This window comes from Argiope bruennichi, chromosome X2, assembly GCF_947563725.1.
Source record: "Argiope bruennichi chromosome X2, qqArgBrue1.1, whole genome shotgun sequence".
Taxonomy (NCBI): Eukaryota; Metazoa; Arthropoda; class Arachnida; order Araneae; family Araneidae; genus Argiope; species Argiope bruennichi.
The window spans coordinates 103,066,103-103,083,572 of NC_079163.1; the positions used below are offsets into that span (position 1 = coordinate 103,066,103).

General features: G+C 29.9%; 1 protein-coding gene across 2 annotated transcripts in view; it reads left to right on the top strand.

The window, feature by feature from the left end:
* The window catches only part of LOC129959972 (multiple epidermal growth factor-like domains protein 6), a 350,782-nt gene that overhangs the window by 144,080 nt on the left and 189,232 nt on the right, over window positions 1-17,470 (top strand). For both annotated transcript variants that reach the window (XM_056072919.1, XM_056072920.1), the window contains exon 4: window positions 869-985. In XM_056072919.1, the coding sequence (XP_055928894.1) occupies window positions 869-985 (117 nt within the window). The remainder of the gene's footprint in view (window positions 1-868; window positions 986-17,470) is intronic.

The window sequence follows — 17,470 nt, forward strand, 5'->3', positions numbered from 1 at the left end:
GTATTTAAATATATCGTGCCAACTGATTTGTTGTTTTATCTTCCACAGATGACTTAGATAGCTCAGATACTTGTGGTTAAAATTTGTTTTCTATGAATCCGTCTTGAGATATAATTGGTTTGTATCTCAAATTGGCGAACTGTTCCTTTTTCAGGGGCATACGGTTGGTCGATAAATAAATAGCGCCTGTATCATAAATAGCTTAAATGATCTGAAGCATAAGCAAAATATAGGCATTAAAGTTTTTTTTTTTTTTTTTTTTTTTTGCAAAAAATTGAAGTTAAAAATAAAATATATCAAAGAAGTGTAAAAGCATTTGAAATTTAACATAAGGTTTTAAATATAAAAGTTAGAATAGACCCTATAAATTAAGAAAAATAGGATTAAAAAATTATCTTTCGTTTGAAACGCTGTTATTTAAACTTTTAAAAGCGCTCAAATAGAACCTTCAAGTCTGAAGGAGATGACATTATTTGACAGAAGTAATCAAGCATCTCATTTAATTTGAGATACTTGGAATAAAATTTAAAAAAAATATTCCTCTGAATTCTGACTAGGAATTTTTTTTTCTACACAAAAAGACGAAAGTTATATTGCATATAAATCTCTTAAGGAATAGAATTGTATTTTTAAAAAAAGCATCGAAATCACGGTAATTAAGAGCATTTCGAAATTGATGTTACTTTTCCAAGTTTGATTCTCTGAAATCTTTTAACCTTAAGCAATTCTTTTCATTCCGAATGTGGAGAAAATTGTGTGTGATGTTTAATTGAGTTCATTCCCTTTATTTCCTGCTTTATTTAACTGCTAATGAGGATGAGTTTTTGGAGTCCTTTGAAAGTGACTGTGTTGTTTCTTGTGCTATTAGCTCAATGCAACGATGGCATGTGCTACAATTCTGGACGTTGTCTAGGCCGAGGAAGAAGTGGCAACAATTTTCGATGCCTTTGTCAACCTGGTTATCAAGGTCATCGGTGCCAATATGGTGAGTAATATTTCAATAATTTCGTTTTTAAATCTAATTTTTATCATTTTAATAATTATCAAATGTTTTGTAAGATCTAGTAAACTTATGGCTTGCATATTTCGATATTAAAATAGGAAATATCTTTTTTCCACTCGAGTACTTAATGACAAGATGTATGTTATATAAAATTTAATTGTGATTAGAATACTTTAAAAATGATATTGCGTTATAACTATCTGTATAACTAGAAAAAGGTATTTTTTCTGAAATCATTTATAATTATTAATTATTATCTAGATGCGTGCTTCTTTTTTATTCCTGTTTTGAAAGCCAGATAAATTATCTAGACTTGGAATTCAAGTGCAAAATGAAGAGCATACTTTTCAGAGGTTAAAAACATGTGGAATATTCATATTTAATAAATTAAAAAAGTTTGTGCGCGTTTAATGTTTTCTATTTAAATGTTAAAAAGTATTGAGTTCTATTTTTCAGTCGAAATATCCTAATAACAATCAAAATAACATAATTACCGGTCATTCAGTTTTAGGTTTCTATTTCATTTTATTCTTCAAGCTGCCAAAAAGTCTTTCTATGTAATTCATCTCATCATCATATCAATCAATAAATCATTATTATATCGATCTCATATATATAGTATAAGCTTTATTTAGTGATATTAGTAAAAAATTAGCTCTATTTTTAACAAATTTTCAATATATAACTTTCTAAAATGTTTATGAAATTAAGCAAAATGTATTTGTATGTAACAGGTATGCGCATTTGAGAAGGATTCTTATATTTAATGCACTTCCTTAATTGCTTATATTTATACCAAAATTTCAGAAGTTTTAAACTTAACACACCGGTTTTGTTGATAGCTATGAATTGAAACGTATCAATCTTCGAAAGGAAATATTTTCTTTTCCAATAGCACTCATGGCATCCTTTTTAAAAAATACGTATTTAAAAATTATTGTAGTTTTTTAAGTACTTATCTTATCAATATTATTTAAATTCTTTTCATGAATATAATATTGGCTTTAATTTCAAAAACTAAATTAAAATTATGATTATTTTTGCATAATATGATTTTGGTTGTGCATAACTTTTTTTTTATTGATTTCCCTCGTTTGGACATGGCATTGATATCTTTTCGATTTTAAGAAATATTCAGTAATTTTTTTAGAAATTTGATTTAATAGATTAAAGTGGTTCTATTGATGCTACAAATATATTGGATATTTTTTTTTATGAATTGCGTCTACCATAATTTTAAAAGCCATGTTACCAAAATGAAAGTAAGTTTAAAACTTGAAGTCTTTATTCACTAAAATATAGAGCACACTAGTCAACTAAGTGTTAAAAAATGTTGAGTGTTTTTCCCTTGACTTATTTGTGTTCTTTAACATTCTGATGACATTAGTTATCTATGAGTAAAAATAATTACATATATGTACACATTAAATAAATACATTACATAATAAACACAGAGTTTAAAAAAAGAATAGGATATTTTCTTTGAATGTTATTGATAGTATATATGCTGTCAAAATAAATATAAAAAATATTTATCTTTATTCAGTGTGAATGATAATGCTTGCAAGTATGACTAGTTTTTGTATTGTTTCATAGCACAGTGTCAGGAATGGTCAAGAATTGATTTAAAACAATGTATCTTTTTCTTTGACAAATTTCATCCGAAATAAAATATAGTTCAACAATTTTGTTTAATTTCATCCATCTAGTTCATTCGTTGACTGTCGTGTTCATTGTGACATTTGACATTTTGAAAATTCTTTCAACGCATGCAATAAATAAAAAAAAAAAATCCACCATCAAGCATTTAAGATTCGTTTCAACCATTTTGTAATCGTGTTAAATATTCCAGTGAAAGCAATGGAAGTGCTCCTAATTTTAATTGCTCGTTAGTAGAAAGCTAGTATCCACTGAAAGGCCGAAGTTCTACCACTGAATTGTGGGCTTAAAATATGCAAAAGAAACTATTTAGCTGCAACTAATATTTGATATTCGTTTTATCCCCCATGCATACATTGGTGTGTCTAATTCGTAATCGAATTTTAGAATTTTTGATGGGTAAAACTGTAATTATGTCAAAGTAAAAATTAATGTAAACAACAAAAATCCCTAGGACACACTTAAATGTATCTTATCAAGTGTTCTTAATTTTCATATTTAGAACAATAACGTCTCAAACAGGAATGTCTTCCTATTAAAAAGTTAATTTTCAAATCAAGTTATTAATTCTGTTACCCTCAAAAAGATTAATGATTTGGAAAATGTCCATATTTTTTGAATTATTAAAAAATTCAGTGACAGCGTAAAAGAAATCTAATCTGAATAACACTCCATCGATTATCTGGGTGACAGAAGGTATCTACAGTTATTTTCGGCGATGCCTGCACAAAGTGACCTAGTACGCGGAGAAAATGAAATTGTAAAGGATGATCTAATGTTATGGAGATTAATATGTATGAGATGTTAAGTGTTCTTTTTAGTAAGTTTTTATTTCTGTGTATTGGGCGAGACAGCGCATATAGATTGTCATTTCTCGAGCGTGTAGGATGCAATCCAGTAATCAAAACAAAACGAAGTTGGAAATGTTGGTAGAGAAAAATGCGTGGAATCTTACCACAGGAAATTTCAGATTTGAATTGGCAATAATTCAAATCTAGTCTTGAGTAAGTTGAAGTTTCGTAATTATTTTCTCTTTGATGATTTTTAAAAAATATTATTACGATATGGTATTTGAAATAAAAAATATTTTCTGATCAGAGAAAGGGTATTATATAAGTTTTTACTCGTCTTCAAACATCTTAACTTGTATTAGTAATGGATAATATTTAATGTGGTATTTCAGCCGATTATTAGTAGTAAGTTGCATACTAAGACATCACTTTATGATATGTCAAATGTGTAAAAGTTTTGGAGGATATTCACAAAGGGCATGGTGATCTGGTGGTAATGTCTTGGCTTCAGAACTAGAGAGCTCGAAATCGGATGCCACCAAATATCCACAAAGTATGTGGACATCTTGCACTTTAAATATGTCATCAACCATTTATGTTCCTCCATTCTAACATGCAAATTTTTAGAAGAGGATACAGATTTAGGCGTGAGCCTTATCGTTTAAGTATTACTCAAAATTACCAGATCAGTCCCAAAATAGCACTTGTACTGCTGTATATCGGGACGGTAAGAAAACAAAATTAAACTAACCTTGTTTTTATGCGGTTGTCACAAACCCCTTTTGATTTATGGAGACTGAAAGTTTATTCGGCTTTTCGATTGCTTCAAGTTTATTCGTTAATATGAAGCATGAATTCCCAATGCTGAAAAAGAAAATGGTTAGAATATTAGATAAGAACGCTAGTCGTCTTTCAGAGAAAAATATCTTGAGGTGAATTTGTTAAACCAATTCTGACTGATGCGTTTTGTTCATCAATTAGAACCATAAAAATAACGTAACCGTCGTGAGCCTCAATCGCTTTCTTGTCTTTATCAGAATAAAAAATAAAATTTGTCGAATTTTTTTGTTTTGTTTTGTTTTTAAACTCCTTTTAAAATGTTTGAAAATTAAAGCTGCAGTTTAAATGCTGCACCATTAAAAATAAGTGGAAATAAGACTTAAAAAATCTTTCTAAACAAGTATAACGCCATCTGTTTTTGAAAACCGAAATTACTTTCCTGCCAATCTGATATTACATTTAATTGCATTAGCATTACACTCAAAGCTAATTTATATGAGTATAATAGTACATTATGTAGCGATGAGTTCATCTTGAGTTCTCATTAAGTATAGGACGAAATTTACTTCTGTATTGAAAATATGTTTATTTGCCACCCTGTGGATTAGAGATAGTAGTGTATGTGGCATTAATATGACTTTTTTACTCTCTCATCATATTTGACTTTAAAAAGTCATACAAACCTAAGTGTTCTTTCTCTATGGTACTATGACTGGCGCCCTAAATATAATAATATATTTTCGCCTCCTTATTACAATTAACTTTAAAAAGACACATAAACGCATGTTTTGTCTCCAATGGAATCCCAATGACTACCATCTGAGACAGCTATACATCTCTGTTCTTTCCTTCCCTCACGAAGCTTCATTGAAATCATCTGCTTGAATATCCAAATGATTCCAATCCAGCCAACTAATAACTGCATAAGCATGTTTTCAACAGGCATAAAATAAAATCGGCAATATGGTAATCAAAAACATGCTATAATTCACAAATATAAGAATAATTTTCTTTTATTATAACAACAAAAGAATGCGTTTTATGATTCAAATTTCAAAACTCCTTATTTATCTTTTTTCTTACACTTAGTAATATTTTAATTTGTTTCATTTGCCTTTTGCATTCATAAGTATAGTGTCCGTAATTAAAGTTCACATTTGTGAGATGTCTGTTTCAAATACTATGCAGTAAAATTTCATGAAAATTGGGTAATTGCGTAGTGAAATGATGTGAACTTTATCTTTCAAAAAGAAAAGTTTTAAACGCCATCACTATGTGACACTGTTCGACTGTCCGTCTGGCATATGCAAATGTCGTAACCTATCAATCCTGTGCTGGCGTAGCAGGACACGCAATATAAAAATGCTATAGTGGAATCTCCGACATACAAGTTTCCAAGTCAAGGAAGATGAAGTTCCTTTTAGGAACGTGCTTTATTAGTGAAATTGTTTTATCAAACGGTGACTGCTGCTGCAGTTTTGCTGAAATTCTGGTCTTTAAAATAGTTTCGAAATGATCCATTCACTATCCAAAGACTAAAAAGACGATTAAGAGATTGGAAGCAACAAGATCATTGGCCATTGAGCCATTAAAAGGACGAAGATGTGTTGCGGGGCAATAGTGGATGATGTAGCAATGGAAGTGGAGGAAGACAGGATATTCTGTTTCATGGGTAACATCAGTGCTCGGCGTATTGCAGAAAATGTTGATCAGCCTCATTGCACGGTTCATAAAATTCTTCGAAAGGCGTTAAATTACTAAGCTTATAAGCAGTCGCTTGCACAGTAGCTTATACTAGCTGATTTTAATAGCTGACAAATAGTTTCTTGCGCAATTTGAACTCTAAAATGAGTGTCCACGGAACATTTTGCAGACGGACGAGACCAATTTCCATGTGGATGGTGCAGTCAACATACAGAATTGCCGGATTTGGGTTACAATAAAACCATATGAATATCTGTAAATGACATTACACTTTTCGAATGTAACGGTGTAGTACAGTTTTCTGCTTCATTCATTCTGGGTCCATTTTTTGTAGGAGATCTCAGAGTCGCAGGTCCTATCGCATGATCTATCATCTTCAACGATACGAATCATTATTGGAGCAATCCATAATTCCGGCACTTCAAGCTATATGATGTGTTTCAACAAACGTGTTTGTGCAGGAATTTGCTCCTTACATCGTCCATTTTGTGAAATAAGTACTCCATCGCAAATTTCACGACATCATAATTATCATACCTCATTTCCCTATAGCTTGGCCTCCTAGATTGCCAGGCTTGAATTCTTGTGACTTTTGGCTCTGGAGATGCCTCAAAGCCTTGATCCATCGAAACGCCATTACATCTGTCTCCAAACTGGAAGATGTCATTTAAATGCCTATGGAATCAAGAAAAAATATTTTGCAAGGCCAAAAATTCTAATAACAGCATATTAAAACCTAAAAGTCTAGTCAGCTTAAATGGACAAAATAAAGCTTAGTGAATTTAAATAATGAATAGCAAAATGAATTTAAATAATGAAAATAGATGATAGGAACTGGAAATCTTAATATCTCCCGGTTTCTCATCACAAGTGGGACTGAGCGATGTATCTGAAAGACATTGTTTGTGCCGTAAACAGTACTAAACATAGAAAACAAAATTCTTTATTATGTTTATGTAATGTTTATTAATATTTTTGTAAATGTCTACTCATCATGACTAAAAAGCATAAAATGATTATTGGAATGGAGGCAAATTGGAATTCATAAATAAAATTGCAAACAGTGCTCAGGTAATGAATTAAACGGCAAACAAAAAACAACTTTCTAAATTATAAAAAAAATATGATTCTTTGAAGTTAAAATATTATTTCTATGAATTTATGAAATCAAAAAAATATACCGAATATCTTATACAATAATAAACATGTAAAATGACAAAAAAAAAAGAAAGAAAAAAGACACAAATATTAAAAATGGCAAATATACAATTTTTAAGGTATCTTTTAATAGGACAAAATATTGTAGACGAATTCGGAACATAAATTATTGTAGACGCTTTCATTTTCTGGGCTCTATTTGTATTGTGAATTGAAAGTTAAAACCATGAATTGACTGTTTGTCAGTTAGCCTTTTGATTATGTATTTGAATCAAATAAATTCTTGGCAAATAATGAAATACGCATTTTCAGGCCAGGATTGGATTATTCAAAATGAGAGGCTGTAAAAAAAGTCTTAAAATAAGACGAAGAAATATTTTTAGAATGAACATGCCACAATGCTTCGATGTTTAATACACATTTAGCCCTTATACATGAAATGCTCTCGGAAGGATATTGTCGTAGGGAAGGTTTTAATGAAATTTTCTTGCTCAAAATTTTAATGAAAAATTGTCAAATTATTTCGTATGCCTTGAGGTGAAGATATATTTTTTTATTAATGTTTTTAAATCGTTTTGGAGCAATCTCATGTTATTTAAAATAAGAACTTTGTAGAATGTAATGCAACCTTTTGCCAATATCAATGTATAAACAGAAAGAATTTAATTTTACTGTTTTACTTCCCATTTAACGTTTAGAACTTGTTTACTCTCACACTTGCGTCCTGCCATCACACTTCCAAGAAAAACTATTTAGAAATGAGTAAATAAAGAACAATTCACAAAACTTGGAACGCGATCAGAACATCTTTGTAACCTGTAAAATTCATTGTCTTTCGCTGTTTTCAAACTTAAAACGGCATGTCTGAGCGAAGGGGGTTTACAAAACCTTAAATTAGATAATTTACACCACCAACTAGGTATGGAAGACCACTAATAGCTTTTGCTTCATAAGAAAGATTTTATTTTAGTTCTAATGATGTTTTGTACTTCAGTGTATTGTATTTTACTCATTTTTCAAAAATTATGCGATGATAAATTTTCGAAAAACAACACTACATAAATTTGATCTTAAAAGTAATGTTCTGCACTTTTGTTTCATAAAAAATATATATCGATGATTCATGTTTCATCAGAATCATATGACAAACGCAACTATTCTTATTTAAACATGCGTTTACATATTTAGGATCGATATTTTCGTTATATAACTTGAAAATACGAACGTAGTTTCTATGCTGCCTTAGATTGTGTACCCGAGTTGTTTTAAGCTTAATTTTAATTATGCTAACTAATACATTGGTATACATATTAATCAATTAGCTATTATGAAATTTTTTTTGTTCTTATCGTAGTTTAAAAAAAGCTACAGCCATTTGTAAGCGGTGCAATTGTTTTGAATAACCAATTGATATCTAAAAGTTAAGCAACAAACAGAAAAAAAAACCAGCATCCATGATGAAAATAGCATGTCGAAGCAAATTTCGTAACTAAGACATATGCACGAGCGTGGAGACTAGTTAATTTATTTAGAAACGAAATAATCATATATTTAGAAGTCAAATTATAAATGAGACGGTTTATCAACAATTTATTTAAAGAAGTTTAAAATTCTCTGTTTTAAAACATTTTGACAGAAACGTTTACCCATAAGGTAAATCAAGAATTAAACTTTTGCATATCGAGAATTTTTTTTTTCTGTCGGAAAGAGAATTCATAATCCCTTGTCGTTCGAAGAAGCTTTGAAGTGATCTAAAATTCAAAGATAAACGGGAGATTAAGCATCAACTATTAATAAATTAAAGGAAATATAATTTAAATTTATTCAAATTGGAAATATTATGAAATGCATTTATTTAGATTGGGTTTTATATTATTTTCAATGATGGGTATTGAAAAATCTGAGAAATTAAGAAGACATAAAAGTTAATGCTTTCCTTAGTTTAAAAATCCTTTATTTGAAAGATAATCAGATAATTTTCGGATATTTCTATGTCAGATAGAAGAATTTGTCCACAGTATAAATTTTTTTGATAACAAATAAGTAATAAAATATTTGGAAGGTCAAATATAAAAATTCCAAAATATCGTTATTGATTTATTTCCATGTTGAGTTTAAGAAACACAGATAAAATACGATGAATATACAATACTACTACTACTGAAGAGCTACTACAAATTCAATGTTTATTTTTTCACCATAAATTCAGTCTGAATGGTTTTAAGAGAGATCAACAACAAATATTACAGGATTGTACAGTTACTGCTGAAAGTAATGAGTAAACAGTTTTTATATTATAAAATTACTACTTTTTTTTTTTGCAAAAATTTCTAAATTACTAGGTTGGTTATTTTGGCATCCTAAATCCAGACACCGTAATTGTTTGTTTTGTCAGCATTTCAAGAGAACTGTTTTAAATCATACTTTACTTCCCTTGTAACCTTGCATTTTTACAACTAAGTATCTGTTAAACTGTTTCCGGCATCAGTCCAAATTTTAAAGTAAGCTTTTTGAGCACACTAACCTCTAAAAGCACTAAAACATAAGAAAAGAAGATTTTAGAGCAGTGTGCTTTTGCCAGCGTTTCAATACTACATCTCTTGCTTGTTATTTTTTATGCTTTCTTAACTGTTATTCATTGTCATGATACCGATATGCCGACAGAACAGAAAAACTGTTGAAAACTCTCACAAACGAATAATAAACTTGTGCTAAATATGATACCGATACGCCAAAGGAACAAAGGAAAAGAAAAAAGTCTTTCAGGCTAATGATAAAATTGTGCTGAAAATATTAGAAATAATCCAGTTTTCTATGTGTCTTGATACGCATAATTTTACCTTGCACTGTGTAAATTGTTTTTATCTCAACATAAATTGCGCAAATCTATTTAAATGAGTATAAAGAGTGCTGAAAAAAAAATGGAAAGTATAGTTTTAAATTAACTTTTTTAATTACAAATTTTCTTACTAAAAAATTCATTATTGAACTTTGATTGCTGAGAATTTTTTCACTAAAATTTCTTACTGAAGGCAAAAGTGTTGTAAATATTGTTGTAGATTTGATAGAAAATACGAAACATTGGACATTCAAATTTCATTTGTCTCATTTTATTGAATAATTTATTTTTCGATCTGTTATTTGCTCTATAAATATAAAATGTATTTTTTTTACTTTCTCGTACAGATGTCTAGACAAACGTCAAAGAATTCGAGGTTCTGACGACTGTTCATGTCTCAGACTTCCTAGAATTCGAAAAACACATTTTTGGCCTTGTGTCTATCTCTGACAAAGATAACTCAAAACCGCTTTAAGCTAACCGGATGAAATTTGGTTTACAGTCTTTTCACCAAATTCGTCGATTTTTATCAAATTGTGAACGAACTCCATTCAGAAGTCTGCTTTTCCAGCTGTCCGATTATAAATCAACAAGATAACAAAACGAAGAAAGCTTGATCCAAAGTTATTTACATCTGATGCTTAGAAAACTTTGGAATTGAGAAGAAAATCCTTCAAGAGATTGACTTCCTGCTTGTTTGTACATTCACAGAAACGATGTAAATGTGGAACTCAAAAATATAATGACTTAAATATATGAAATTTGGTATGTCATTTTGTGACTACACTTGAGGTACTGTGTCAAATTTTGGTTTCAGTTGGGTTGGAAACAACACGTCTAAAACACGAATTCGATATTCGGGTGACTATTGCTAAATGCCAGGATTTAATCGCCTCCCAAAATCGCGTAGAAACACACGATGAATTCAGTACAAAACCTAAATTCAATCCAAATATCAATATTTCATTACTGTGGTTTGCCAATGTTATGCAAAGCATTTGCTGCCTTAACCAATGTTCACAATGTCAGGATTCAATTTCAAGTTTTGAGGAGAGTACTTCCCTGGCTTATATTAGCCTGAAAGCTTAGTAAATGAAAAGTAAAATTAAGCATAAATTTATACATAAGAATTTTGTAAGTTTGTAGTATTTTATTATGATAAGTATTTTAAATAAGTATAAATCACGTGAAATGTTATTCTTCCTTAGAATGTTACAAGATTATTCCTTTACATATAAAATAATGTTCCATATAAGAATTCAAACTCACTGTAACTTTGAAGCATTTTTCATCATCTTTCAACAATCTGACTCTTTGTTAATAACTAGAAAGAAATAAGATCAATAGTTCTGAAAAATGTTAGTGAACATGAGGTATATTTTGCTTTTACTTATTTACAATTCCGAAAAGGACAGTTTGTAATTCATATAGAAGTTGTTTCAAACTGTGTTTTTTGTTCACTTATTTTAATTAAGGATTTGGGTAAAATGCTGAATAATTTTCTTGTTCATCTAATTTTGGATTCAACTGAAATTCCGTATTATTTAATTCCGTATTACTAATTCCGGGTTTGAAGTTTATTTTCAGATCATATTTCGAGAACGAGACATATTTTCCGTAATATTAACATGCCATAATATTCCCATACCACTATTCCTACTCGTTTATTTATATTTGCCTGAAGCGGGAAATACTCAACCAGCTGCGAGAATCTGTTCGATCTGCTAAAATTAATCACTATGGAAACCTCAGCTGATGTGAAAGGCTTCTGGCAATTTGCAGAATCCCCACAGTTTTGTTGAACTTATCTTCTCGTATCTCCCGTAAATTAAGAATTAAGTTCCAGGAGTTCAATTTATTTGAAATTTGGATGCATATTTCTGCTTAAATTGGTGAGCTCGTGTAAGTTTATGAAGCATTATCAAACAATAACACGTTTCATGAGAGTTTATAACTTAACGGTGACACATTCGTCTTAGAGATAAAACTCATTGTTAGAGATATAAGATATCGTGTACTGAAGTTATGCTATCAGTTTTTCAGTGATAACTACCAGGTGTTACTTCCCATCAGACTGCAACTAAATCGGTCTTTTATGAGCCAGAAAAAAGGGTAAAAATAAATAAATAAATAACCGATAAATGTCTATCGACAGATGCTTAGAGTTGGTCGTCAAATAAAATATTTTGCTGGTTTTCCTAAGTTCTGTTTATAAAAAAAATTGGCAAAACAAAAAATAAACATTTTTAAATAATAAATGTGTATTTCTTTCTCTTTATTATTATAATATTTTAGATAAACTGAATTTTAATATTTTCTAAATAGAAATTTAAATAATATTTCTATTGTAGTTTAGTCAGCGGTGTGGTATAGTGTACTAATTAATTGAAATATGTTTAGAAGCAGAATTCAAAAAAAATAATAATAATAATAATAACATTATTTATGATTTTCTTTTTTAATTTGAAAGAATTGTGAACTGCGTATTATTTATTTGAAATAATTAATATTGTTTCCGAGTTTTAATATGTTATTCAAATTGTATTAATATTTTTAATAAATTATTATTGTTATTATATTTGTATTAATTAGTTCATATCATATCGCATAACTTATTATTACAATTAAAAAGCTGTGTTATCGATATAAAATATTATCACATTATATTAATTCAGTTATAAAATAAAGCTATTAGTTCATATTATTTTTAATTTCTATTTTTATTGCATTATAATTTATGCTATTATTTTAAATTCAATATTAAGTAAATACTTTTTAGTTTATTTAATTTTGATTCCAGCATGAAAATGATAAAAATCAAATGGTTTGACCATGCCTTTTCCATAAAAACACCTCTTTATTAAAAAGTAGAAAAAAAATCTTCCTCAATTATTTTAAAGCAAATTGGATTGCAGAATAAATCTTGCAAATTTTACTGGATTCTCGAAAAATTATTTATTTAAATAATTCGGAACATATTAAAGTAAGTTACATAGTTAACAAGCATGCAATTATCTGAAAATCTTATCAGATAATTGCATAAAATGACGCGTTCTTCTGATTGGAAATAGTAATTATTTGCTGGTGCTTTTTTTTTAATTGTTGAAATTATAAATATTTCTATAATTCAGATTTCCTCACCATTTAAGAATTAAATTTTAAATTTACAATGCATCAGGTTAAGAAATATTAGAAAAATGTATATTTTCATTATTTTTTGTGATTTCAGAATATATGAAGAAAATGATAATTCTTTGTTAAATATTTTACTAAAAGAAACTAAGAATATTAAAATATTTTTTTAAAAAAATTCCTTTTCTAAAATCTGATTTAAAACTTTTAACGCTGCGTCCATTCAAATAATTTTCTTGTGAAGATCATAAAAATTTGCCCTTTTAAAATTCCTAATTGAAAACATGCTCATTTTTGAAAATATTATTTTGTTTTTAATCATTTTCACTCAACGTTAGAATGAAACTGAATATTTTAGTTTATACTAATTGCGATAGCTCAATGTAAACTCGATTTGACAAGATAAATGCGTGAAGAAAGATTCATAGAAACTGGCAAGGAAACAGAAAACTGCGTAAAATTTCCTTCCCTGAGATTAATTATGTCTCTCAGTTTGAAGCGAATCTAAAATAACTCTAGAAAGATGGATAGATCCAAAAACTTCTGAAGCATACATTTTTGCATGGTCGAAGGCTAACGAGGAAGCTTAGCGTTCAGCTGTTAGAAATATTTGACAGCCCAAAAAGCGGCAGGCACTTTTAAGCCAACAAACCCACTTCTATCTCTGAACTTTGGTTTGAAAGAAAGCATTTAAATTCGGCAAGCCTTCAAGGGGACTTATGTTCACTAACATTTTTTCTACCCATCGCATTTCTTGCATAATGTAATTTGGCAAGCAAACTGAGCTTCAATATCTTCACCATGCAAACTCCAGTGCCAAATATTTTTGGTTTTGCCTCTGTAGCAAAGCTTTGCCAAGGGGCAAAAGGCGAGTAAAAAAAAGTAACGAGTTTTAGCTCTGCGGTTTGTTAATCAAACTAATTAAAGACTTAACGGTGAGTGGTGACGCACGAAAGAATTATTAGTGCTCGGAAAATTAAATGAGAAAAGTTGTTTCTTTCTCCAGGCGCTGTTTCGCATAAGTTAGAACTCATGAAATAGCATGTTGATGTTAATTAGAGTGAGATTCTGCATTTACACTATGACGTTTGGCTGTCTTTACTGTCTAATAATTTATTCGTTAAGCCATGGTAGCCAGATTAGTTTAAGTAAATTTTAATACGCATAGAAGAAGAGGTCGTGGATTCGAATCCATATGCCTTTCACTGTTACTATCTTTGAAAAAAATCTAGCTGAGAAATTACAAGCTTTTGGAAAAATATATTGTGTTGCAATCGGTTTATTTCCTTGCGGACTTGTCTGGTTTCTTCTCCGTGAAACGCTATGAGTCTGTTTTAATTTGAAAACATCCATTAAAAATGGAATTAAAATCAGGCATTTGGTATTATGTATTCTAAAGTTTAAATAAAAAGTCATCTTCATCTTCAAATGTTTGAACTTGAATATTTGAGATTCTGGACAATAGGGTAAATTTTTTTGAGATTAATTTAACATAGTTTTTTTATTTAAAAAGCTGTTGTAGTTGCTAACCTTATGTATATGTCATGATAATTGTTGCAAATCAGCAGGAGTGATCTCTTAGAAACTTTATCGCATATTGTATAGTAAATGTTTTTGTATAGAATTAACAGCATGCCATTGGCAAACTGTAGCTACGATAGAACTTATTTGAGTGTTATTGTTGGCGTTTAATTTCTGGGATGTTGTTAGTACAAAAGTCCAAATGCATATTTTGAACGCCTTTTATCCGGCAGATTTAAACCAAATTTTGATACAGAATTACTATTGAATGACAGTCACAAAATCATATACCGAATTTCCTATATTTAAGTCACTGCGTTTCTTAGTTATAGCTTTAACGTGCTTGTGAAATTATAAACCGACAGACTGCCAACCTCTTGATGGATATTGTTTAAAATTTAATACATTTGTACACTTTAGATCGTAAATCTTTGTGCTACATTTTATGCGTCTATCTCTTTTCGTTTTTAGTTAACTTAAACGGACTAAGATACTTTCTCTGAATGAAATTTCACACAAAATTTGACAGAAATCTACAAATGTAGAGAAAAGACGATGCACCAAATTTCAGTCTTTCTGGCTGAAAGTGATTTTGAGTTATTGATTTCACAGACAGACAGATAAACATAGTGCCAATAATGTGTTATTCGGACTCAACGTGGAGATTCATCATAATCTCAAATAAGAATTTTTTAAAATTATTATGATACTTTCTCTTCATTTACTTCGAATGCTAGAAAGCAAAAATTTGGTATAATAAATATGTGAAACTCAATGAATCGTCAGTGTCTATAATGAAAGGATTTTGACTTTGCTTTGCGTTAGTCGGATGAAATTTGGTATATAGACATTACACCACATTTCTAGATTCCTTTTAAATTTTCAACAAAATCTGCCCCGCGAAAATGTGTCTGCCCGGTAGCCCGAGTACATGTGAACTCGATAATTACAAAACAAGTAAAATTCGGTACACATAAATAAATTTTGTACACATATTGACTGATAAATTTTGGTACACATATTTCGGATTTATAATGTAGACGCGTGATAAATTTGAAACCACATTCATATAGAGGTTGATCATCAAAACTCAACGAACCACAGTTCAATGTCAAATTTTGGTTTAGTCGGTTCATAAAAAAGGCGTATAGTATACATATATTTTTTGATACTATTTGGTACTCGTATGTTAACCGTACGCCAGTGAAAAATCCCCCCCCCCAAATCCCCCGAAGATAGCAGGTTAGATTTACGCCAAAGATCTATTTTTTTTGTATCTATTGTTCGTCATTGCCAGGCAATTAATACACAATTGAATGTTTTCTTCATCCTATTTCAAAGCGCATAAGTCTCTTGCGTGAGACTGGCGTGAAAATAAAATTCTGGTATTTACAGCATTGCCCAAGGTTTACAATTTTATGCGTGCGAGGAAGATAACATCTATTTAAAAAGCATGCAAGAAAGTTATGGGAAGACCATTCCCGCTGGTTCATTTTGTTTAAAAATTAACAGCTAACAAATTAGCAACAAAAAGCTTTGTTATTATTGAAAACGTCGATGATGAATTAAATTAGAAAGTTGCTCTTTATTCAAATTTCATATACACATATCACAACTTATATATTTAAATCAGATCTCGGTTTTATGCTAAATATTGACTCTCTAATTTCTCGAAAACGAACGGAAATTTTACTTCGTATCCAATGCATATCTTAGTAATTGAAGACGCTTTCTATCCGATCTCAATATGTGTGCAAATTTTATTTCGTTGCATCACTCGGGAATTGAAAGCTCTTCTGTTGGATGCTAGATAATGTTTGGCGCTGACAAAATAATCCTAGAAGCATAGCATAGCTTGAAGCACTAACTTGAATTTTCTGGATGACGTCGTTGATCCGGCTTTGAAAGAACAATATATCACCATCTTCTAGATGGGTTGTCTCTCAAGAAGAACATAAATTACTTATGAAAGCTTTTCAGTTGACTCTCTCTTAAAGAATTTATTTCGTCTAGAAAAGATTCTGCTTCTCTCGAAACTCTTCTTTAGTTAGTGAATACATTCCGACACGAAAGATATTCATCTTTCCTTAAGGAAATCCCATGTCTTTCAATTGCTAAATTTTGAAGATATCAGTTCTAAATTTTATTTTCATCAAATTCAACTGACTTCATAACGTTACATAAAATGTAAATATGCTATCTTTAATGCTAAAAATATTTATTTTCTAGAATTAAAAAAAAAAAAATTAAGATTTGTACCTGCTGTGATCAGCCTAAATACGATCTATCTTTTAACATATTCTAATTCTTAGAAGAACGACCCAGTTGTGCATGAATCCTCAGGGTGAATATCAATATATCGGGGCCCTTTGATTGATAGAAAGGATTCTCTATTACGAGGGGAGTATATGCCTATTCTTATTCAGAGGTACGTTCTGTCATCGGCATTGGCCCTAGAGAGAAACACTACTATTATCGTACTCACCAGCGAAGCGAAAACTTGTTTACTGTTTTGAAAAATATTTCATTTAAAATATATTTTAAAAATGAATCTTAATATTAGCTGTGTAAATAGCAAAATACACGAGTCCTTGCAACATAGTACAGGATTTTACGGATATTTTTAGGATGGAAATTATCTCTGTTTGATATAGCATCAGTATATATAATCGTCTGCCACCCTCTGTGACGCTGGGTGGAGTTAAAAATTTCAGAGCCTTTTGGTCTTCGTCATTAATGGATGCGAAATTCCAACTTCTTTTTTGGAGTCTAGCAACTGTGATAGATTTTTTTTATGTTTAAATTGAATGATTTATTTGGTGTGTGAATAAACCTAAGCATGAACAAATAATAGAGGTCAATGATTTGAGGACTGCAATTTTT